Source organism: Panthera uncia, chromosome B1 (assembly GCF_023721935.1).
Source record: "Panthera uncia isolate 11264 chromosome B1, Puncia_PCG_1.0, whole genome shotgun sequence".
Taxonomy (NCBI): Eukaryota; Metazoa; Chordata; class Mammalia; order Carnivora; family Felidae; genus Panthera; species Panthera uncia.
This window is the reverse complement of record NC_064811.1, coordinates 57,709,610-57,735,170: the sequence shown is the minus strand read 5'-3', so window position 1 is coordinate 57,735,170 and position 25,561 is coordinate 57,709,610. Positions and strand designations below refer to the sequence as shown.

The 25,561-nt window shown below is 40.3% G+C and overlaps 1 protein-coding gene across 3 annotated transcripts in view; it reads left to right on the top strand.

Annotated features, from left to right (window-relative positions):
* The first annotated feature begins 685 nt into the window (after nucleotides 1–685).
* Nucleotides 686–25,561, top strand: part of LOC125922807 (cytochrome c oxidase assembly protein COX18, mitochondrial) — a 46,525-nt gene continuing 21,649 nt past the window's right edge. The window contains exons 1-8 of one of the 3 annotated variants that reach the window (XM_049630610.1): nucleotides 686–1,347; nucleotides 2,503–2,603; nucleotides 5,085–5,248; nucleotides 6,211–6,335; nucleotides 8,100–8,207; nucleotides 11,049–11,786; nucleotides 16,406–17,314; nucleotides 17,790–17,895. In XM_049630610.1, the coding sequence (XP_049486567.1) occupies nucleotides 1,006–1,347; nucleotides 2,503–2,603; nucleotides 5,085–5,248; nucleotides 6,211–6,335; nucleotides 8,100–8,207; nucleotides 11,049–11,222 (1,014 nt within the window). In that variant the 5' untranslated portion in view covers nucleotides 686–1,005 and the 3' untranslated portion in view covers nucleotides 11,223–11,786; nucleotides 16,406–17,314; nucleotides 17,790–17,895. Of the gene's footprint in view, nucleotides 1,348–2,502; nucleotides 2,604–5,084; nucleotides 5,249–6,210; nucleotides 6,336–8,099; nucleotides 8,208–11,048; nucleotides 17,315–17,789; nucleotides 17,896–25,561 lie in introns of all 3 variants that reach the window. The other 2 variants (XM_049630609.1, XM_049630611.1) reach the window with 2 other exon arrangements.

The window sequence follows — 25,561 nt, the reverse complement described above, 5'->3', positions numbered from 1 at the left end:
GCCAGTGATAACCCCTCTTAAGTAATGAGACTGTCTTAATAAAGTTTTGCTCTTTATAATGGAAGATAAAATGACACTCAGTTTGCAGTTGGGCTTGAAAATGTTAATTGGAACAGGTAAACCAATTAAATCTTTATACTGTAGATAGAACTATGCCTAGTACGTAATGGATGCTCATTAAAACTCAGGGTCAGCCAGAAACACATGCCTTTCTCCAAGCAGGCATTTCGGCAGTATAATCTATTTCAGTAAGTAGCAGAAGCAATCAGGTTGCACGTAAAGAGGTGGGGGACTACCCTCTCTGGTCACAAAAACCACCCACCCAGTCTTTCCACTAAAATCACACAATCGGTTTGAAAGTGAAAAAGAATAGGGACGCCTGGGTGGCTCAGTCCGTTAAGTGTCCAACGGGGCTCAGGTCGTGATCTCCTGGTTTGTGAGTTCAAGCCTCCCATCGGGCTCTGTGCTGACAGCTCAGAGCCTGGAGCCTGCTTCGGATTCTGTGTACCCCTCTCTCTCTGCCCCTGCCCTGCTCGCACTCTGTCTCTCAAAAAAGTGAATAAACGTTAAAAAACAAACAAACAAACAAACACAAAAAACCTGCTAAAGTGTAAAGGAATGGAAAGGCTCACGCCTTACACCGACTTAAAAGGCGAGGGCGCCTAGAGACAGCCCGGTCCCGCCCAGGGCAGCAGGCCCCGCCCCCGGCTCTACAATTCCGGTCCAGCGTCTGAGGCGCTCCAAGCCAGCAGCGTGAAAGTTTTGTGTCTGCGCAGGAGGCCTGCCCGGTGCCGCGTGGGAAAGGCGGGACTTTCCTACCTCCTGCGTCATCCCCAGTGCGACGCAAGACGTCACTGGCTTGAACGGGAAGGTCAATAGTAGTGCAGCGAGCGCCCGTTTTTCGCCTTGGGTTTCCGGCGCGTGCGCTTGGCGGTCTAGGTGCCGCGGATCGTAGCCCGATTCTAACCTCTGATGCCCGTGTTTTAGCTCAGCCCCGGCGCCCACATGCTGTGCCGGCTTGGCGGTAGGTGGCTGCGGCCGCTGCCTGCACTGCAGTTAGGAGTCCGGGTCCCGCCTCTTGCGCCAACCTCGACGGGCGGCATTAAGCACTCTGCTCTGCCCGCTTGGGCCGTGGCGTCAGTCTCTGCAGTGGGCTCTGGCGGCCCTGGCAGCTGGTACGAGGCCCTGGCCACGTCGGCGCCGGTGCAAGGCGCGGAGGAGGTGCTACTCGGCGTGCACACCGCCACGGGTCTGCCCTGGTGGGCCTGCATCGGCCTCACCACCGTGGCTCTGCGCGGCGCCGTCACTCTACCCCTGGCCGCCTACCAGCACTACATCCTGGCCAAGGTGAGGGCCACCTGCACCCTGCGCATCAGCTTCGGCGGTGAAGGGTGGTAGACGTCTACCGGGGGCTTAAAATCCCTGGCTGCCGCCGGAGTGCTTAATGTAAATCATCGTGACCGCCTTCTTTGCTAAGAAATTTAACTAGCACTGGATATGGAATTGAGAGATGTCTGGTGATATGTGTACTTGTCATGTCGTTTACCCTGCTGGGTTTGTGCTCCAAGCCCAAGTGGTTGCTGCTGCTTGCTGCTAGAGAATGAGAGAAGTAAAAGAATTAGCAGAAGAAGTTGTGTGGAGAAACCTGTAAATTTGCCGTCTTAAAGGTTGTAGTAGCCTGTATGCCTGCAACATCTTTTGTCTCCGAGTATTCCAGTTCACCTTATTGAAAACAACTACTAAACTAGCGATTTGCAAACTTGATTCCTTATTCAGGCCGTGCTGCCTACAACTCGGGTTAGTCGCAGCCACTTGACCTTCAGTGTTTCGTTATTTTTTCTGTGGAATCAGGTAGTAATGCCTTCCTGGCCTACTTCACAGTGTTATGATATCAAATCAAATACTGTAGGTTAAAGTGCTTTGAAAGCAAAATATTATTCAAATGGGAAACTTCAAAAATAATGTCTTAACGTGTTTTCAAATAATTATTGAGGATGTGGAGACCCGGAAACAAAGGAAATTATCACCATTAAGACAGTGACGTGCTGTACAGAATTAACACAGAACAGAAATAAATACAAACTTTTTGTGGCTCTGTCGCTGTCACAGAGCGTATTAAAGACTCTTAATTAATAGACTTCTGTTTTCTCAGTTTACATTATTGGAAAATCCAGGGGTGAAACATTCTAGGATTCAGTTCTTATTTAATCCTTATAATAATTCTGTGAGGTAGGTGTTGTTAAACATTTTATATTATGAGGAAACAGGGTTTTACAGCTTAAGTAACTTGCCTGAAATCACATGGCTAAGAGTATGAGCTGGAATTTGAAATTTGGTTGTAACTGAAGATTTCTTAAGCAAATTAACATCTTCTGCTTAGACTTAAATTTTCTTGAGATGATCAGTAAACCACATTTCTGAGTGAGTTAGAGGAATATTATGAGTGGTTATGGATAAGATCCTTTATGTGCTCATAACAAATTCTACGTTTTCTTTAGCTAGGTGGAAAATTTGCAGCCAGAAATAAAAAACATTGCAAGGCATCTTAACCAAGAAATTGCAGTTCGTGCAAATCAGTTGAAATGGTCCAAAAGAGCTGCAAGGTGAGCTAATTCTGTGCATATAGACCTACATGTGTATGTATATATATACATACACTTACATACATCCCCAAATTGTGTCTGTGATTATGTTAATTAGAGGTTTGAGTATTCTGTAGCTGTAGCAGCAAAGTAGTTCTTTCACTCTTTAATATTTTAATGTGTTTGTGTGGTATGACAGTTTTATATAGTGGACTGAAAGCAAGAAGTAGAGAAACAAAGAGCAAGTTCCTTCTTGAGGGACTCCAGCCTCCTGAAAAAGACCGATAATCAAATAATGACATAACAATTATAAAAAAGGTTATGTACAAGTTCGGTCATCATGGAAAGTCAGGGAAGGCTTCACAGGATGAAGGTACCGTGCCAGTCTGTTGGAAGTTTAGTCAGCAAATGATACAGAATATTTATACACTTGACTGTTTTGGAAAGAAAGGTACAGCAGACAATAACCCACAAGAAGGGGGAGGTAGAAAATGTGAATGTGTGAATGCCAGGTTAGAAGAAATTAGATAGCCAAGGTGCTGTCTGTCCACTGTGGTTACCCTGTGTAGTTGTCTGCCTGGGCTCTTAGCCCTTAGAAAGTGCTTGAATGGGCTGCAATTCTATGCCTGCACTCAGCCACTGGGAACTTCTAAGTCCTGCTTCAGTCAGCCTAAGTTACTACTTAGTCAAATTCTGGTCTTTACTAGACTAAGTGTTCACCGGTTCACAGCAATGAGAAAAATAAGGGTTTTTATTATGAGTATATGATGTATATATGGTTGTTCATATATTTTTACCTATATGGGTAGACATTTGCCTACTATTTTCAACATGAAATTGCTTCCCTCTTCACTTAGTGTTGAAAATTTGGAAAGACCTGCCATTTATTTTTATTTCAGAGAGAGAGAGAGCAAGCAGGGGAGAGGGGCAGAGGGAGAGAGAGAGTCTCAAGCAGGCTCCACACGCAGTGCAGAGTCTGACTCGGGACTGGATCCTGCAACCCTGGGGTCATGACTTGAATTGAAATCAAGAGCCAGATGTTCAACCGACTGAGCCACCCAGGTGCCACAGAAAGACCTGACATTTAAAAAAATCATTGTGGTAGCTTAATATCTTTACTTGATAAACTTAACAGTGTTTAAGTTTTATTGATCAGAGAAATCTAAGGACAACAAATCTAGGCCAAAATAACAGATTCATAGCTGCTCATCTGAGTTATAAATGCAGCCTAGACAAGCCTGATACCTTGCTTATGCAGTACTGGCAGAATGATTTTCCAGATACATCCTCACACAGATAGATGACTTTCTAGAAAGACACATCTGAGGGTTTCCTACATTTTCAATGGAACTGAGTCTTGAAGGGTAAAAGTGAGTTTGTCAGGTGGATAGCCAGGTAAGTGGACTGTCCACGAAGATGATTTAATGACTTCCAAAAGCATGCTGATGTAGAAGTCTGATATATTGGATAGCCTATGTCATTTAGGCACCAGAATATGTAGGTGTGTGTAAAAGAGTAACAAAAAATAAAGTTCAAACCGTAGGCAGAGTCTAAATTACAAAGCCTGGGATATCTGTGTACTGTCTTAATGTAATACTACACTATAATTGTGTTACCTTCAAGCGTATTAAATGTCTACCTTGTACAAAAACCTGCTACAAGAGAATTAGAGATGAGTAAGACCCAACAGTTGACCTTCAAGGAGACTTTGATCTAGAAAGTGGGACTTAAGGCAAGAGCAGGAATAACTAATAGGATTAACAGAGAAACATGAAGAAAATCTTCATGAAAGAATTGAGGGGCACCTGGGCGGCTCAGTCAGTTACACGTCCGACTTCGGCTCGGGTCATGATCTCAGTTTGTGAATTTGAGCCCTGCATCAGGCTGTGTGCTGACAGCTCAGAACCTGGAGCCTGCCTTGGATTCTGTGTCTCCTCTCTCTGCCCCTCCCATGTTCATGCTCTGTCTCTCTGTCTCTCAATAATAAATAAACGTTAATAAAAAATTAAAAAGAAAAAGGATTGAAGAATGGAGACCATTTTAACAGGTCAAGAACCTGTTACATATTACAGAAGCACATTGCTATAAAAGGTATATTCAGAGATCAAGTAATTGAGCTTGCCTGGAATGGAGGGATTTTAGTTAAATGTGCTTTCACCTTTAGAATTTCTGGTACAGACTGGTCAGACCATGTCAGTAGTGAAATTTCACTTGTTAAAACCTAATTGGCCAAAGACCATCAGAGACAAAGCTTATAATCCGACAATGTCAGATTTATCAGATTGTTATATAATTTGTGTACATTGCTAGAGAATTTTCAGTAAAAGGCCTTATTTGCCTTTTGTTAGGCAACCCCTTAATATAGCCTATGAGAACTAAAAATCCTGCACAAAACTTAAGCTAATAACCACAACATGGGTGTGTTTGTACTATGGGTATGAAGCACTGTTAGTCAAATGACATTTTTTCCTTTCCCTTTTTTTCCCTCTTCCTTCAAACTAGACTCACTTATCTAAAGAATATGCGGAGGCTTGTTTCAGAGCTGTATGTTCGGGACAACTGCCACCCTTTCAAAGCCACTGTGTTGGTCTGGATTCAGTTCCCAATGTGGATCTTCATGTCCATTGCCCTCCGGAATTTTAGCACAGGAGCAACACATTCAGAAGGTAGTTATTATAGAAGTCTCTTTCCCCCAAATAAGTTCTCTAACAATGTTTTTGTACTCAAAAAACAAAAACAAAATGTGAAAAATCCCTATACTTTTTATAATTAGTATATTGTCACCATCTTTCTTACAAGGGTATAGGTTTTAAAATATCACGTATTAGCTAACTAGCCATGTTGAGAAAACAAATGAATATAGAAAGGACAATAGTAATAGAGTTGACCCTTGAACAACACAGGTTTGAACTGGGCAGATCCACTTATAGGTGGGTTTTTTACAGTACGGCACCATACATGTATTTTCTTTTCATTATGATTTTCTTAATAACGTTTTCTTTTCTCTAGCTTTATTGTAAGAATTCAGTATATGATACTTGGGTTATAGGTAAGGCTTCCAGACAACAATAGGCTTTCAGTAGTTAAGTTCTTGGAGAGCCAAAAGTTATACACAGATTTTCAGCTGCTCGGAGGGTCGGCACCCCTAAGCCCTGAGTTGTTTAAGGGTCAACTGTACTTCTTCATGGAAGTCATAATAAATTTAGTGTTATAATTCCATGATTACGTTTTCTGGCCAAGAATTTCTTCTGTTTATAAAATTAAGAGATCAGAAAAGTTTTCACAGTTATGAATGTAAACATTAATTAAGAAACCGTATAATGAAAGCATGTATTTTTTACTTTCATTTAAAGGCATTTCTAACCAGAAAGTAATCTGAACAGAAAGAAAGTAGCCTATGGACAAATAATTATACAAACACAAGTCTGAAAGAGTGCTGCTACTCTATGCTCCTACAACTGTTTGCTACAGAGAGCTTTCTCAGCACAGGAAGGACTAGTTTATGTTGTGGAATGAAAACGAATGAAAGCAATACATGTCTTCAGTGTGAAAGACCCCTTATTTGAATTAGACTACTTATGTCTTGTGTATTTCTTCCTGCTATGTTTTATTTATGAAACTGTTTTAGCAGGTTTTTCTGTTCAGGAACAGTTGGCTAATGATGGGATCCTGTGGTTTCATGACCTCACTGCACTAGATTCCACTTGGATTCTGCCTATCTCTGTTGGTGTCATCAATTTACTAATAGTGGAGGTCAGTGGTTTTAAATGAGATTTGTTTGCCATTGGAATCATTGAGATTTTTGTTGCTGTTACACCATTTGAATTGTTGGTGATAGCTCTGAGCTAGAATTGAGATTCCTTGGTTTCTGGTCATAGATCAGACATTGGCAAACTCTGTCTGTTTTAAGCCAGTTCCTTAATCTCTCTAGGGGGCCACATGCTTATAATTAAAATGGAGGAGCTGAATTAGAACACTTCCAAAGTCTCTTTCACCTTTACAATGATCTGAATCTAATACATACAATTTTGTGATTAGTTTTTAGTAAAGAGAGTAATTAAGATACTTATCAATCTGGTTTTATTCTTCCAGTAGGTTGGCAATTTGTGTATATATTTAAAATGTAAATTTGTAAGCAGGAAACACCATATCTGATTGTCATTTTTTAGCTGTATGACCCTAGAAAAGTTAGAACTTAGCTTTATATGATGGAGTGGAAAAATACAGATATACAAAATATGAATTGTCAACTATGTCTCACCTTTATCCCATGCTGTGTTACTCAGTAGTTTAGGGAAAGCAAGCTTTTAGTTGTATGAGGAGCTATTCTCAGACTTTGAGTAGGACATAGTCTCTTTGAACTGGAACAAACCTTAGAAATGATCTTTAGAACTTCAGTTGAGATCTCACAGACCTGTCACTGGTCTCTGTTTGGGGAATCTAAAATACCATCCTAAAGTGATGGTACTCTAATGTCTTGGGTTAAAATTTCTTGAGAAAAGACTCCATGTGTAGTCTAAGTGTTTTCCTAAGATCACCTAGCACAATCCTATGAATGTGGTTGGTACTTAGTGAATATTTGTTAGAACGAAAGAAGTGGTAAACACAAGGTCACAGTGAATTAATGTCAATCCTTAGTCTTTCCTTTTAGTGACGAATGACCCGGTATATATAAGTTTAAAAAAACTTATTTTTTATTTTTTTAATTTTAGAGAGAGGGAGGGAGAGTGCGAACCGGGGAGAGGGACAGAGGGAGAAAAGAGAGTCTTATGCAGGCTCAACGCTCCATGCGGAGCCCAATGCAATGATCTCATGACCCTGGGACCATGACCTGAGCTGAAGTCATGAGTCGGATGCTCAACCAACTGAGACACCCAGACACCCCAAGAAAATTTATTCTTACTTAATATACACCATGTGGCAGGCACTGTTGTAAGCAATTTACATGAATTAACTTATTTAATTCTTAGAATAATCCTGTGATGTAGCTACTAATATTACCCCTGTTTTAAGTTAGAGAAAGTGAGGCACAGAAAGGTTAAGTAACTTGTACAAAGTCACATAACCACTAAATGCAGGGCTGTTCACATGAATCTAGACAGTTTGGATGTAGATTCTGTGTTCGCAGTTATTACACTATGCTGCCTCTTAAGTAATTCATAAATCATAACTGCTTTTCCTAGCCTGGTTCTCCCCTTATTCCATGGAGCCAGATTACAAACCTTTGAAGTACCTATTAAGTTCCTTCTTTATGCCAGGCACTGTATGTAGGTGCCAAAACAAGGGTAGTGATTCATACATAGTACCTATCTTGAAAGGACTTTCAGTCTTACGATCTTTAAAAAAAAAACACAGATGATCAACTATATACATTTATCAGTGTTTTATTTTTAACTTTTTTGCTTCTATTAAAATATATGTAGGTGGAGGTCAGTCAAAAATCAGGTTGTATTTTAAAGCTTGTCTAATTTAATATGCTTAATACTCATTGTGTGTGTTTATATTCTACTCTCTCAGATTTTTGCTCTGCAAAAAACTGGAATGTCTCGTTTTCAGACGTATATTACGTACTTCGTTCGTGCAGTGTCAGTGTTGATGATTCCAGTTGCTGCGACAGTACCTTCAGTGAGTAAGCACCGGCATTGTGGGTAGTGTGCTAAATCCTCTCTGTGCATAGCTTACACTGGCTAGGATTCTGCCTCTTTTTTTTAATGTTTAGTTATTTTTGAGAGAGAGGAAGAGAGATCTGAAATGGGCTCTGCTCCGACAGCAGAGAGCTCCACATAGGGCTTGAACTCATGAACCATGAGATCATGACCTGAGCTGAAGTCTGACACTTAACTGATTGAGCCATCCAGGTGCCCCAGGATTCATCCTCTTCTATTGAGCTTCATTTGACTAAGTCCCTTACTGGTTTCCAGGTTTCTGTAGTAACTAATCTATCACCAAGTGACACTCGAATATTTCTTGGGTTGGTTAATCTTCCTCTGTGTGAAAGTGAGTTAGCTGTCAACTCTGTTTCTTTTTTTTTTTTCAGTCTTACACAGCGCTGTGAACATAGTATTTGCTCTGTTTAATTAGTTGAAATATTGAATTCCTTCTGTCTACATAGACTGGGCCAGGGAATTAGCTCTTAAAAAAGAAACAAAACTTCATGCTGAGTCCATAATGGCTCACATATAATATCGCTTAACCTCATAAAAATTCAGTGGGATAGGTACATCTGTCCCCATTTACATGTCATTACACTCTGATAGAAATGGAAAAAAATAGTTAACGTTTGCAGTTATTTCCTATTTTCAGCCTTTGTTTATTTCCCAATGAAACTTTAGTGCAAAGAGGGCAAAAGCTGTATTTGGCATTATCTCTGTCTTTGCTGAGGGCCAACACATAGACCATGAAGTAGAAGTCATTTGTGGGTGGTATGTAAAGTTATATCTGCATATATGAAAGTACTTCGTTATCCTAAGAATCTGAACCGGTATGTTTTTAGCATCAAAAATGTATTTTTAAAGCTGTCCCTTGGCCATAATACTGTCACTAATCCTGTGTAAAATAAGTAAGTCTCCACATTTCTAAAATAGACATCGTAATGTCTGTGAGAAGTAATGAAATAGCAACAAGTGCTTATTATGGTACTTTTCATGTAATAGTAATGTTGTAAAATACCCTGTGAAAATAGGATAGTACAGAGTCATCGCATTTCTGGGGGAAAATAATACCAGTTATAACTAAGGAAACTCCCTGGTCAAATAAGATAGGAGCAGTGAGTTTTCCGTGAGGGATTGGGTTTGAAATGGGTGACAGATCTAGAAAGCAATGTCTTAAGTACCCAAAAGTTTATTCTCTCCAATATAGGAAATTCAGAGTTAGGCAGTTTGGGGTAGAGCTGGTATAGCAGCTGCGTGAAGATAGGAGAAACCCATCCGCCTTCTCTCCCTGTGTTCCATCATCCACAGCCTGTAATTTCTATCTGTAAGGCCACGGGATGGTCATGATGGCTGCTGGAGCTTATCTTGCAGGATTGGTAAAAGGGTGCTTCAAGTGCAGTTATCCTCTTTAAGGAGCCTTGCCAGAAGTCACACCCAACACTTGTGCTTACGTCTGACTTACATGGGTCATAACCTAATTGCAGAAGAGGCTGGCAAGTAGTCTTTTTTTTTTTTTTTTTTTTTTTTAAGATAGCAGTATACCCAGCTAAAAAAGAGAAGTTTATTACTAAGGAAGAATTATTCTTAGTAGGCAATTTCAGGGTAGTTTTTGTGTCCTGGGTAAGTTCAGATGATGATGATGGCCAGTATTTATTTGATATTGACCTTGTGCCAGGCACTGTTTTAAATGGCTTACATATTTTAGCTCATATAATTCATCCAGTGTGCACTGAAGTGGGTGCCATTATAATCTCCACTTTAGTGATGAGGAAACGGGCACAGAGAGGGTAAGTAACTCACCCAAGGTCACTCATTTATTAAGTGATACTTAACATCTCTTAAGTATCTAAGGCACATCCAGGCAGTTTGGCTCCTGCTCATAACTACTATGCTAATCTCCTTTGAGGATGTATTACGTTCTGCCCCTAAGAATTTACTTTGGAACAAAGGCAGGTAGGTCACCTACTGTGCTTAGCAGTCTCTGTAAGTTATCACATTTTTTCCCCCCCAGCAACCTTCTGAAGTAGGTATAGTTCAGTTCCCATTTTATAGATGAGGAAACTGAAACAGAAGGAAAATAACTTCCCCAAAGTCAAATAAATGGAATTCAGATTCAGGCAGTTCTACTCCGGGACCTGGACTAAACCACCATGGGGTCATGCCCCTGGAGCCTGATCACATTCTGATGCCAAAGAAAAGTTTGGAACAGGGATGTATGTATGGGAATATTTTGAGAGGCTACAGAACTTAGCCCTTGACCTAAATAAGTCACCCTGGATGGAAGTACAAGAGAAAGTGGAAGAGAGACTGTCTCTGACAAAGGCTAAGATGCTACATTCCTGACTAAGAAACTGATTACTGGGGACATTATTTATAGACGATAGATCACTGTGTGGAGGGAAATGGGATCCAGGGAGCCTGAATGGCTGTGCCCCACAGTACCCTACCTCCAGTATAGCAGCTTGTCAGGACTCTTGTTGGGGGAAAAGTGTGCTGTATTGCCAAAGAAGGGAGGTGACATCTGTCTTGAATCTCTGCCTGGAAGATGCTCTCTGTCACCCACTTTCTATCATGAATACTTCTCCTTTTGCTTTCTTTTCACTTTTTGGTCCTTTCAGCCTCCTTTCTTACTTACTAGATTCATGACAGGTATCTAATAGCCGCTACAGGTCTTGCTCAGTCTGGTGCACTGCTATTTGCACTGCTATTTACAGAGATTGTAATTTTCCTTTTTTATTGCCTGTCTGTCTCTGGACGTCAGTGTTCTTGGAGAATGGAGAAGCACTAACGTTCACGTCCTTTCTTCTCTTTACAGTCCATTGTCCTCTACTGGTTGTGCTCCAGCCTCATGGGCCTTTCACAGAACTTGCTGCTGCGTTCTCCCAGGTTTCGCCGACTTTGCCGAATACCATTGACCAAGTCAGATTCAGACACTCCTTATAAGGACCTCTTTGCTGCCTTTTACGCCAAGTTCATTTCAAGAACATGAGAGGCTTTCCAGTAATTTTGAAACAATTGGAAGTATAACTATCACACTACATTTAAGTTTAGAAATTCAGATGTGATTTAATTTGTCTTTATTTAAAATCATGAATTGTGTGAAGTACTGTGGGTTAAGATATAATACAAAAGTAGAATCAAAGTGTCTGGTTCTGCTTATAAAATTACAACTTGCTAGAGGTGCCAAAACTTTGGAAAACAGGATTAGATACTGAATGATGTTAAATTACACTGACCAATCTCATACATTAAAGTTTTTTAAAGTAAGAGAATCCAGTGAGGTGATTCTTAAAATTTTGGTGTTGTGGAGGATCATAGACCCGTTTGCACATCTGCTAAAGCTATGGTTTTCTTTTCAGACAAATCCTGGAACTCACAATATGGGGGCCTTCATTGACAACCCCTCTGCCCCACACCAAGGCTCTCTGGTGATTTCCTGGTTGAGAACTCTTATTCTCATGGAACATACAATGATGAGTTAATGTGTGACTTTTAAAAAATGGACTTAAGATACATGCAGTAGAGTAGTCCATACAAGAAAGTACCTAATATGGTAGGTGATCTTGCCTTAAGACCTGCTCTGAAAAAATACGAAACGGGTACATTCCTTTTTCTATAATTTAAGACGTCTGGAATAGAGTACAGCACTAAGTATTGCTAGAGCCCAGAGTGGAAAATCTTAAGCATTAAGTTTATTTAGTCAAAGGAAGAAAACTGGAATGGTGGCTACCTATTGTGGATGTGATTTTATAAACTTTTTTATTTGGAAGATTAAGTACTCTAATGGGTTTATTATGGTAGACATATAGGTGAAATTAACAGGTAGTATAAATGGTAGATCCAGTTGTTTGATTTGAAAAGATGATAAAACTAATTGTGGAATAATTTGACAGTTACTTAGGAAGGTGATAAATTGTAAGTTTTCATTAAGTTGGAATGCAAATACAATCCGAGATGCCCTGCCATCCCATCTCATGTTTTACAATAAAGTAAAAACTAAAGCAAAATCAATTCTTAAATAATGTCTATTACATCTTAGCCATTTTGGTTGCCACCTGAGAATTTAGCGGTAGCATTTAGGATCTGGTTTTCTTTTCTTGACTTCCCAGTCCTGGGTTGTGACTGCCCTATTGATGGAACTGTCTTTCTAATCATAGTGAAGGAATTGAAACATATGTACAGTCAGTCCTCATTATTCACAGATTTTGTATTTGCCAATTTGCCTACTCGCTAAAATTTATTTGTGACTCAAATCAGTACAATGCTTTTGATGCCACAGAGTGGCAAAAAAATTGAGTCATTCGAGGTACATGTTTCCAGCTAGGTCAGATAAGGCAACACTGTGCCTTCTTGTTTCAGCTTTCATACTATATAACCAAGTGTCCTTTACTTGGTCTATTTAGTGCTATGTTTTTTCTCATTTTTGTGCTTTTTGTTGGTGATTTCGCTATTTAAAATGGCCTCCAAGTGTTGTCATACTGAAGTGCTGTCTAGGGGCGCCTGGGTGGCTCAGTCGGTTAAGCGTCTGACTTTTGCTCAGGTCATGATCTCGCAGTTCATGAGGTCGAGCCCCATGTCAGGCTCTCTGCAGTTAGCAGGAGCCTGTTTCAGATCCTCTTGTCTCCCTCTCTCTCTGCCCCTCCCCATCTTGTACGCTCGCGCTCTCTCCCTCTCTCCCTCTCTCTTTCCCTCTCCCTCCCTCCCTCCCTCACCTCTCTCAAAAATAAATAGATATTTAAAAACAAGTCAGTCAATCAATGAAGTGCTAGCTGGTTTTCCCAAGCACAAGAATGCTGTGATGTTCCTTAAGGGGAAAATACCTACATTAAATAAACTTCGTTCAGGCATGAATTATGGTGCTTTGGCCATGAGTTTACTGTTAATGAATCAGCAATATATTTTATTGAGTTGACAAAAACGTGACAAGAGGCTTGCGGGAACATGACCCTTTTTTTTCTCTTGGAGCAATGGTTTATGTTCACTAAGTCAGTTTTTGTGGTAACTTTGTAGAATATAACAAGAATTGACTTTCTGTAATGTGCAATCAAGGAAGCAGAGGCAGAAATGGGTATGGTAGTTGTATTATAGCAAAAAGAGGAAAGGGAGTTTGAAATATTGGAACAAGTTGACTCTTGGCATGTGTATCATTGTGTACTGATACATACATTTTTCTCATAATGGGGTGAAGGAATTCAGCCCTCTTTCCCCATCTTACTCTAAGAAGTTGTCACTTTCTGAAAGTAAGAAATAAAGGAATGCTGTAACTCCCTTTTCCAGTAGGTGAATCTGCTTTCATGAGCATGCTTTTCCTTGTTTACTCTGATTCCTCTTGATTTCTAAATATATACTTAACATCTTTTTTCATATAGATATAATTTCCTATTGCTCTCCCATTTTCCGACTTCTTGAATTGCTGTTACAATGTATGTAAGTTTATTTAAGAATATTTCTCCCAGATCTCAAAATAATTTCTGATAGGGTTGGAGGTAGCTGGGATCTTGGAAAATACTCATGAATAAAGAAAACTGATACATTATGAACAGAGTTGAATTAGTCACCTGACTTCAGGCTGGTAAATATTCCTCTCATTTCTTTCTCTAGGCAGAGTTGTTAGTAAATAGCAAGTCCTAGTTCAGAAAATTTCATCTGTGGTCTTTGCTCTTACTTCCCCAGCAGTTTGTCATAGTCTGGAGTGTTTCCAGAGCCTGAGGTCAGGGGAGGTGGGTACTGGATGCACACAGAGGACACACATGCTGTTAAGATCCCTTGACAACTTCCTGTTGGATGCTTCTCTGTCCTCTGCCGCTGAGGGACTGGCAGAGCTCTGTCCTGGACACTGCAGAGTTCAGGAAATCTTTCTGTCTTTTCAGATGGAGAGCATAATCTATTTGTGTGTGTTACCCTTCCTCATTTCTGGAAGTCAGTCTTTTTGTTTGTTTGTTTGTTTGTTTGTTTGTTTCAGGTGGGCCTTGTTTTTGTCTCTCGCCCAGATTCACTTTTTTTTCTGGGTATGACTCAGCCCAAGAGTTAGGAAAGAGTTAGGAAAGAAACAGTCCTGGATCTGTTTATATTATACCATGATGATACTGGAGCTCAGGAGTATGTTAGGAGATGGAACTGTCATACCCAAATAACTAAATTAGTTTTCCCTGGAACCTCTGTAAGAGAAAACCCGAACAGTCCTGTCTTGGCCAGATGACATAGGTGGGAAGAGGAGGCTCACTTAAGTTAAAGGCAAAATCCTTGATTGCCACCTTCACAGATAACCCAGGAGAGGATGGAGAGCAAACCTTTCTAGGTACATTTAAACGTGCTCAAGAGCTAAAGACCAAACCCTACCCCCTCTCAGAAGAGGTACAGCTAGTTCTAGACTATATTGGGGAAATTGTAGTTTCTAAGGAAAAGTGGGAAAATGAGGGCCCACATAAACCTTAGTAATTTCTCTGTTGTGCATGTATGCTTCATTCATTCCGTGTGTCTTCATAGGTTTCTCCTCTGAGGATCCCAAGAATCCCCCCACCTTTTTTTTTTTTTTTTTTTTTTTTTTTTGAGACTCAACCTGTTAAATTGCTTCAATACCAGAGTAAGCCCTGAAAGCAGTAGGAACTCAGATCCTAGAAAAAAAACTAAAGCATGTAGTTTGTTTTTCTCCTGGGATGATAAGTGAAGTTATGACAGAATGCAGAATTTTAAATTTCAAGTGTGACCTGTGAATCTGCGCAAGAATTTGGGTTTCTGTATTAAAGCTAAATATGCAAATGTGATGTAAAACATGAGACTGTAGTTATAACAGATCATTACCAACACTTGTCTGTTTTTGTGAGCTGATTCTACCAGAACAAAGATTATCTGCAAATGCTGCGAATCTATAGAAAATGTTCTGAATGAACCTTATGGATATATATATAGTTTAAAGTTGTAATAACTGATATTTTCTAATTATTTTTATTATCTTTTCTTTTTATATATTCTGTATTTTATGAAATCAGTATTTAGCTTTGGGACATTTGAATTTGTGTAGTATGAAAACCATAGATATTTCTGAAATTTTGGACCTGTGTTTAAACAAGTAAAATAAGTATACTCATATATATTTTTAATATATTCATATATATAATATGTATGAATTTTCGTTCATGAACATTTCAGGCAAAACCTAAAGACTTTGGGGGTACCTGGGTGGCTCAGTCGGTTGAACGTCTGACTTCGGCTCAGGTCGTGATCTCACGGTTTGTGAATTTGAGCCCCGTGTGGGGCTCTGTGCTTACAGCTCAGACTGGAGCCTGCTTTGGATTCTGTGTCTCCCTCTCTTTCTCCCCTTCCCTGCTCACACTCTGTCTCTCTCTCTCTCTCTCCCTTTCAAAAATAAATAAACATTAAAAAAAAATTTAAAGAGAAAACCAAAGACTTTGAATTTACATGTATTCTTTGCTAATTATATGAAATACAAAGGTACAAAGGTACTCTCTCAAAATCTTTTGAAAAAATGAAACACTGGTACTGTGGTCAAGCTAGTGCTAATTGGGGGCATTCTTTGTTTTTCATCAGGTTTTGTTTTTTCATAATGTTGATCAGATTTTTTGTTTATATAATTATTTTATTACTTAAGGTGTTTCTGTACCCATATACATATACTTTTAAATTTTAATTTGAATATAATTAACATACAGTGTTCAATTGGTTTCAGGCATATAGTATAGTGATACAGCAGTTTTGTACATTTTTTAGTACTCCACATGACAGATGTATTCTGAATTGAATTGGGGGAAACCTTTAAACCTGTAAACCTTGGTATGATAATACATTACATTAAGTTGGTATAAGTATCTTATATATTTCAAGATTTATGGTATCGTAGCTTGCAAAAAGCAAAATAAGTTTAAAAAGCTTGAAAAATCAGGGTAGTACTTAGCAAATGTTTAAAATAATGACAGTATATAAAAGTACATTAGTTTTAATATTACTAAAATTAAATGATGGGTGAAGAATTAGCTTATTCAGCCAGAGAGTGTGCATAGGAATTATGTATTTGTAATTATGTATTCAGTCCTTAGAGAATGTAAGTAGATCATATAATTGTGAAATTAGATTGTTGTGCAGAATTCTGGAGACCGGGGTTTTGAATATTTTACATCATCTCAAAGTACAGTAGACTTTTCTCTGTTCTGGCAGGTGACAGCCACAAAAGAAAGCCACCTCGTAAGAGCTTTGAACTATCAGCGGCTGCAATGCCAACAAAGCAAACTGAAATAAATGAACCAAACGTCATCAGATAAGGACAGACATTGTCACGGAGAGGCAATGGTGACTCTTGAACAAAAACAAAAGGAATGATGAAAAAATCTTTATTCAGTAATTGTATTGCTCTAATGTTGCATTGTTATTTTGGAACTCTTATTGTTAGGTAAAATATATAACGTCTATTAGGTATCTTAAGTTTTCTTTGGATGCTGTAACACATTCCTTTATGGCACTTAGGCGACTAAGAGGGAGATGTTATTGACCATATTTGTTGGAGATTTATTTTAAAAATTTGTTAAGTGAAGTATAGTTGATGTACAGTATCATATTAGTTTCATGATATTGCAGCACAGTGGAGATACATAAGATAAATTCTTTTCAAGTTTTTCTTTTAAGATAGCTTCAGGAATCACCCCTGAGAAAGAAAGTGGTCCCACAAAGAGGGTCCTGCCTCCCTGCGGTTCACCACCACCATACTCAGAAAGCCTAGCCTTCATACCTGTTTGACTTAAGACCTTCCACAATCTCAATTAGGAACTATACATAAAAGCATTTTGGTCCTGGTTGATTTCCATCCATAGGAACGTAAGACCTGGCCAATACCACAAGGGGAAAAAAGTTACCAGCTTGGCAATGGCAGCAAAATTCCCATGAATCAGCTAAACCAAGAAAGTGCTTTCATACAGAGGCTTTGCCTAGTTCTTAGAGCCATAACCTTATGCTCTTCTGTAACTTGAACGTGAGGGAGATCCTGATACAATTGCCCCAAGGGAATTGCAGAGAGAACCCTGGCCCCTTGCGTTCGATCACAGACTGCCTTCTTGAACGCCCTGTGTTTTGGTAAGTTTTACAAAGTCTTACCTTTAATTACCTAGTCCTATACCGCTGGTTTTGTTTAATAAAATGAGGACTTCTGGGTGTTGGGGAACAAAAGCACTGATGGAAAGACCTGAAATAAAACTAAAAGTACTCCTAGAAAACATCACTTCTACTGAGGTAGTCAATCTAAGGTAACAAGACATTTCTATCCTTGAAAGTCTCTGCTAGACTCCAAAGGGCCAAGAATTTCATGAAAAAAGAGGCCTCCAGGGAAAGTGCCCAATTTCTGTCTTTTCCATTTCTAGGAAATATCACAAGCACACTTCTCTCCCTTTGCATCCCTGATAAGGCAGTTTACATTTGTTTTGCCTTGGTTAGGAAAGCAGCACTGTATTTAATTTAGCTTTGATTTTTGTCTTCTGGCTAAATTGTAGCTCTCCAGGGAAATTTAAAAATGCATTATGAAATACACCTAACTCTATTCCTTTCATTGCAGCTGCATTTCTGCATGTTCCAACCGTAGTACAAATAATTTGAGGGATTTCTTCTAATTACAACCTCAAGCCTCCTGGATCTTCTGTGAGTGATGGCTGCTTCTGAGGGTAAGGAGTATTAAAAATGTAAATTCTTTATCTATGAGAGAGCTAACAGCTTCATATTCCATGCTATTTAAAATTTATCCTATATGTTGCTACAGGTAGGAACCCTCATAAAGTTTTATTATAGAAGCTTCTGTTGTGCTTGACTTTCCTAATAAAACGTCTCTGGCTATATCCAGCCTGATCACCAGCCCTTTCTGTCACGTATTCTCCAGAATTTTTCTTCTTCTCATCTAGGCTTCCTTTTTCTTAACTAAGTCTTCCACTGTACCTCTACTCTCCCAAACCTTTCCTCTGTTCTTACGTCCATTATACAGTAAACAAAATTCTCCTTGCAACTCAGGATGATGGAAGGTGAAAGACTTTTTATTTTTATTAGTAGATCATTATTTCCCTACTCATATGTAAGAAAAACTTTCTGTATACACGCCAACTGGATCTACCACTTCCTACGCTTGTTTCTGGCATCTATTGGCCATCTGGTCACCCCTGTCATTTACTGGCTTCCTCTCTGTCTTCAGGGCTGCCATCACAGTGGATGACTTCAGTAGCTAAGTGGACGTCTTGGTAGGTTAGGCAGTTTGTTAGGTTCCTAACAGGATACCTGGAGGTCACTAACGAAGAAGTCATGGCCAGCTATGGGGAAGGTCAGAGGCCTGTCCTGGCAGCACTCCACAAGAAGCAGGATCAAACCAGACAGGCCCAAGATGGCAGATGCCATGAAAGGAGACCCTTGGCCAAATCAGGAAGAAAAAGCTCAGAAACCCTGCTTCCCCACCACTACCCAAGTAATAAATATTCTGCCACCTACTTCACTGTAATAAAAGATAGAAACCCGACCGCCCGCGTACACAGCTCCCTCACTGGCCAGCTTAACCTCCCCTTCTCTCTCTCTGTCTTTCCCTCTTTCCTTCTTTCTCTGTGTCCCTCCCTTCCCCCTTTCCCCTCCCTTCAGCTCGCCTGTCTCCTATCTCAAAAGCGTACTTTTCACTTTAATAAACTTTGCTGCTTGTGTTACTTGTCTGCTATGCTGTGTGTCTGTCCTCGAATTCATTCTTGTGACAAGACCAAGAACCTTTGGCAACTCCTTTGGGTCTGGCTGGGTTGAGGCTCCAGGACCCAGGGACTCCCCAGTTCACCTGGCAACAGTCTCATCTGACAACTTTGTCACCCAGTCGTTTCACCTGCTACCTGAGATATGTTAGTAATTCCTTTCCAGTCTTCAGGACTAAGTATTTCACCAGGTGATGACAATGTGTACCCTGCAGGCCATAGATTATTGGATCTGGGTTGTTCATGTAGCCCAAGCAGGACCATCAAATCTCTAGGAAATTTAATCTAAGAGCTATGAAGACACCAAGTCAATTGGGTAATTGGTTCATGCTAGACCAGCCATCACACCAGCCCAAACCCACAGGCATGCTACAGCTAAGACTTTGCATAGAAGACAAGGGTAGCAGAGAAAGCTTACGCAAGAAGAGAAGAGACAAAATAACACCATCTTGCAAAAGAAGCTGAGACTGAGAGATCCCAGTCTCTACCCCCATAAGAGATAGAGTGGGTGGCCAAAATCCAAAATTTGAAATTGCAGCCACGTATGACTTTCCTATTGCTGCTGTAGCAAATAAACTTAGTGACTTAAAACCACACAAACATTATCTTACAAGTTGTAGAGGTCAGATGTCTGATATTGGTTCCACAGGGGTGTGTTCCTTATAGAAACTGTCAGCGAGAATCTGGTTTCTTATGTTTTCCAGCTTTTAAAGGTTCCAGTTTATGACCTGCCTCACTCTTTCAATTGTTGGATCCCCTTTCACTCTCACCCTCCTGACCCCCTCTTACAAGGACCCTTGGGATTATTATATTTGGCCACCCTGATAATCCAGGATAATCTTCCCGTCTCAAGGGGCGCCTGGGTGGCTCAGTCTGTTAAGCATCTGACTCTTGATCTCGGCTCCGGTTATGACCTCACAGTCGGCGAGTTTGAGCCCCACATTGGGCTCAGTGCTGACAGCATGGAGCCTGCTTGGGATTCTCTCTCCCCCTCTTTCTCTGCCCCTTCCCTGTGTGCACTCTTTCTCTCAAAATAAATAAAATCTTCCCATCTCAGGGTGTCTGGGTGGCTCAGTAAGTTGGGCATCCAACTCTTGATTTTGGCTCAGATCGTGATTTTGCGGTTTCTGAGTTTGAGCCTCATTGGGCTCTGCCTTGGCAGTGCAGAGCCTGCTTGGGCTTTTCTCTCTGCCCCTCCCGTTCTCACTCACATGTGTGCACGCACGCTCTCTCTCTTAAAATAAATAAATAAACTTAAAAAAAAAAAAAAGTCTTCCCATCTCAAAATGCTTAACTTAGTCACATTTTTGATCTCGTTCCTCAGGTCCAAGCACATCTTGATTAAGATCTGTGGAGGTGAACATGCGTCTTTATCTTCCATGCCACAGTGGTAGATAGTCCTGCACTCTCTACGTGCAAGGAGTCATTCCGTCTCCGTCTGCTCCCTTTGTCTTCCTATCTGTAGCCCCCTGTTTGCTTACAAGGGTGGTGGTAGGGAGAGCAGGGCAGCTTTTTTTACTCTTAATTGGAGTAATCCCTCCAGTTTTTGTGTTAGCTGATGTCAGTGCCTTAGGCGGGGTGTGTTCTCTTCCATCCTCCCTTGGGCAGGAGGTTATTAAAATGCCTTACCAAGAAAATCCTGACCTTGGCTTCTGATGCCGTCCATCTCCAGGAGACTGCCCATTCTACCACTACATAAATGAGCTTACAGTGGTCAGTTGTTTTTTTATGTCTGAAGTGCACAAATGCCATTTTGGGGCTTTTACCTGTCTTGCCATACCTGGTGCTACCCCAGAGTGACAGATGTCTTCTATATCTCAGTGATGTGCTGAGGGATAAGACGTTCATTTCCCCCACCCCACCCCACCCCACCCCAGCTTAATATCGCTGACACCTTGTCACAGATCCTAACATTGTTTAATGGAAGCAGGGCACACACTCAAAGATCAAAAATGACGAGGCAGTCATGCAGCTGGTAATTCCTTGTGGCCTTGTAGGCATGGCAACCCACACATTGACTCTATTGTTATTTTTGTTCTGTATGCAGAGTTGCTGACATCATTAGTGAAGTTTTGTTAAAATCCTTGGGTTCCCCTGAGGATAAAAGGGAATAGACACACACACACACAAAGTCCTTCTAAATGGGACATTTCATATGGCCACTTTTCACCTTTCTATTTTTCCTTTGATCACATAGAATAAACAAAAATATTTTTCCCTATTTTTCTCCACCAGAAAGTTGGCATAAAATGATCCATCAGCAAAACTGTGTATGCAGATTTTATTCTCGGATTTTATGAAAAAGGTCCCTGGATACAAATTCTATGGGTTTGGTAGTTAAAATCAGGTTACCACTGTGGTGGGTAATATGTTCAAACGAATGTATTGGCCACAGGAGTCACATTTCAGTCAAAATGGTCAGTTCTCTTTGGCCTGAAGAGGAATTCCTATGTGAGCTCTCAGAGTTCATTTGTTCCCCACTTACACACAGAATGCTTACCTGCAGACTTCTTCCCCCAGTAGGACCAGGAGGGAGTGACTCCACTCTTCTTCCAGTGCCCATGGCCACCAGCAGTCATCAGGAAAGAAAAGACAAAGTGGTTACCTAGTGAAAGAGTAACCTCAAGTGAAAATAGAGAAATTCGAAATCTGAATTCTTGAAGGAAAAAAAAAAAACCCCATCTGTAACTCCCAGGAGTAATATCTCTAGTTCTCTAAAGTAAATGGGACAGGGCCAGGGTTTCAGCTGAAGTCTTCTAAGGGACAGATACAATTTCTTCCAGATTTAGTGTTTTTGTTCCACCTCAAGTAGGGTTAGCTCTTTTTTTCTGAGCTAGACCTTTATTTTATTTCAATTTTCTTTACTTGCCGTAAGACTGCTATTGACTGGTTTATAGGGTTATTCTTTTAGTCCCAGGTATATTCAGATATTACATGCATACTGACCTTTATCCGAGGCAAGGGTCTTCAAACAGGTCTAAAATGGAGTCAGTTCGGTTTGTCTGAGAGGTCAGATCTCAGTCCTGCCGCCATCAGTCAATCCTTTGCCCACTTCTGGAAGAAGGTGTTCTTTCTTGCTTTCTTTCAAGAAAAAATAGTGGGCCTGGGGAGGTATTAAATCAAAATTTTCTTCTCTCATTCAGTATACTGAAGAGAAAAGGTTTTCCTCCTCTCTTTCTGTTGTAGACAGTAACCATCCAGAGCACCATCAGCATAAATCTTGATCCAAAAATGCTGGGCTTGAGAAGAACATTCTAACTTGGGGGCAGAGGGAGGGGTATAAACTTTTTCTTGAGGTTTAGCAAGAAGGGGCACTTGACAATTAGGTAGTTTGGAGAATTAGGCAAGGGTGTTCTCCTGAGAGGGAGGAATAGTTTTCAGATTAGTAGCTATGGTTTGGGCAATTTGGATTTTATCAAGAACAGTAGAGAGCAGTGAGGGGCTAAGGTCATTGTGTAGGAGAGAATAGATAAGAATGGTTGCAGGAACTCTGGAAGCTTCTCAGTTCCTCAGGGCCTCTTCCACTATTTTTAACACATAGGAAAGCAAGAATGTTTTTGCACATAAAAAGGAGGCTATTTCATAATATTTTGTAAGCATCATATATTCACTTTCCTTGTAGCATTATGTACCTCTGGCCGAGACATAACAGATCCTTGCAGTATGTTGTGGAAGAACAAGAAACAATATTCACAATCTACCAACTCATATAATTTACAGGAGAAGGAAGAACTGTTCTGTGGTAATAGCTGAGAGTCCCGGTGTTTCCCATAATAACAGTATGAGTCCTCTGGGAAAATAGCCATTTCTTAAATTTAGAACTGCCACCACCACCACCACCACTGAGCACTTGGCTCAACAGTTGGGGCATTTTGAATTCCCAACAGAAAATACTGATCTATTTTACCCAATTTTTCCCATGCCATATTCCATATGTATCTTAATTTTTCAGGACTCCAAAATCCAAATACTCTGGTATTAATACATCAGTAGTATGGTTTTGTAAGTCGGTAATTTTCTCTAATGAAACAATTATTTTTCTAGGATACTCCTTAAAAAGTGGAGGGCCTCATATTGCTAATGTTATTTCTCTTTAACACATTTTCTATCTGATTCAGTGATGGATAACACCTAAATTCCAATTGATCATTTGCTTTTCCATTGCTTAGTTTCATTACTAGGCCTCTTTTTATTATAATGGATAGCAGCCTAATTCAATCTAACTTCTATTAGAAGGGGAATCAGGGGCGCCTGGGGGCTCAGTCGGTTGAGCGTCTGACTTCGGCTCAGGTCATGATCTCACGGTCCGTGAGTTTGAGCCCCGTGTCGGGCTCTGTGCTGACAGCTCAGAGCCTGGAGCCTGTTTCAGATTCTGTGTCTCCCTCTCTCTCTGACCCTCCCCCGTTCATGCTCTGTCTCTCTCTGTCTCAAAAATGAATAAAACGTTAAAAAAAAAAGGGGGGGGGATCAATTTATGTAGCTAGCTATATATAGCTATAAGCTAGAAGACTATCTTATGTGGTCTAGGTAATGTTGGTTTTAGGCATGGGTGGTCCTGGAGCTTGAAAAATATTATCAAGACCATTTTCCTTTATCTTTCAACTTTGTTTTCCTTTGGGATGCCCTGATTCTTGTCTCAAGTGGCAGATATGGCCACTAGTAGTTCTAGGCTCATGATATTTCTTCAGTTAGTGTTTTTTATATTTCTAGAAAACGTTCCAGGAAAGACCTTGATTGGCTTATGTGGTAGGTAGATTAATGGCTTCCCAAAGATATCCATGTCCCAATTTTTAGAACCTGTGAATATGTTACCTTACATGGCAAAAGGAACTTTGAAGATGTGATTAAGTTGTGGCTCTTAAGATGGGGTGATCAGGGGTGCCTGGGTGTCTCAGTCAGTTAAGCATCCGACTTCAGCTCAGGTCATGATCTCACAGTTTGTGAGTTCAAGCCCCACATTGAGCTCTGTGCTGACAGTTCGGAGCCTGGATCCTGCTTTGGATTCTGTGTCTCCCTCTCTCTCTGCCCCTCCCCTGCTCATGCTCTGTCTGTCTCTCTTTCAAAAATAAACATTAAAAAAAAAAAAAAAAAGACGGGGTGATCATCCTGGAGTATCCAGGTGGGTCTGAAGTAGTTTCAGGAGGAAGGCAGGAAGTCAGAGAAGAGAAAAGATGCTGTGCTACTGTCTTTGAAGATGGTGGAAGGGGGCCATGAATCAAGGAATGAGGTGGCCTCCAGAAGCTAGAAAAGGCAAGGAAACACACTCCTTTCTAGAGACTCCAGAAGGAACACAGCCCTGAGGATCCATAATAGATAATAAATATATAATAAATTATTTTAAGTCACTAAATTTGTGGTAATTTCTTACAACAGTAATAGGAAACAAATACAGCTTTTAATGATTGCCCATCCCCGAACCAACTGGTCAAACCTTAGTGTAAGAGTTTAGGTGTAGTACACTGCTCAGATATGGGTTATGTGCACTCCCAGAACCAGGGTTGAGGTAAGTCCAACCTAAATCACATGTGTGGAGTGAAGGAATGAATCCATCCTGTTCTTAACTACTCCGCAGCATGCATATCCGTATGTGTGTGTATTTATATACATTTATATTCTCATGATCCAATTAGCAGTCTCTTTGGCCTCTTGTTGAGTGATCAAACACTGGTATGAAATTTCTTAGTATTTTTTAGTCTTATATGGAGGCCACCAATCCGTCATGTATCAAGGCCAATGCATTTGTGGCATTTAACCCACATATCACCTTGAAGGCAGAGGCTACAAATGTTTCATAACTCTCCTCTGTTTATAGTTCTGACACATCTTATTCTTACTCCTTATTCTTACCACAACCTATAGTCCAGATTCAGCCCATCTGGGAACCATTTTGTGCTCTGACAGATACCTTTAGCTTTCTCTATCTAGTAACATACAACATAAGCTACCTTAGCTCTTGCCCTGACCATCATAGGCCATCACATTGGTTCTGATGTAATCACTGCATATCTATTCCCCTGGTCAAATTCTGTGAATGTATCTTCCCTTTCTAGAAGTGATCCAGATTTCAAAAAGGAATCATCAGTCTGATAATAAGGATGTATATACCACTTTTCCTATATTGCAAAGAAGCTCGGTAAAGGAATTGACCTATTGGGTTTGAAGAAGGCATGGTTCCAGTCTTCTCAGTTTATATACTCACTCACTGACTTCACTGACCAAATCACAAAATGAAACACTATTTCTCTCTCCTTATGAAGATTCCAAACCCCAAAACCACCTTATTTTGGATCCACTTCTCTTGGTACCATTTTGCTAATAATTTTGGTTGCCAAGGTGGATTGTCTCTTAGCTCAGTTCTTTTTTATGATTTGCTTCAGGCACAACTTGACACTCACATGCCCCTGGGGACACTCCTGTGGGAAGCTGTGAACTATAACTTGGTCACTCTGCCTATTATCTTAGAGATAGAAAACTGATGATAAGGAGAAATTGTTAAAGGAAAGTTGGGCACTTGTTCCGACATGGCTTTTTTTTTACCACTGGAGAAATGCAGGTGTCTGCTGTTAATTGATGAGGGAAAGCATGCCCTACCTCTTTCTCAGCTGGAAAAACAACA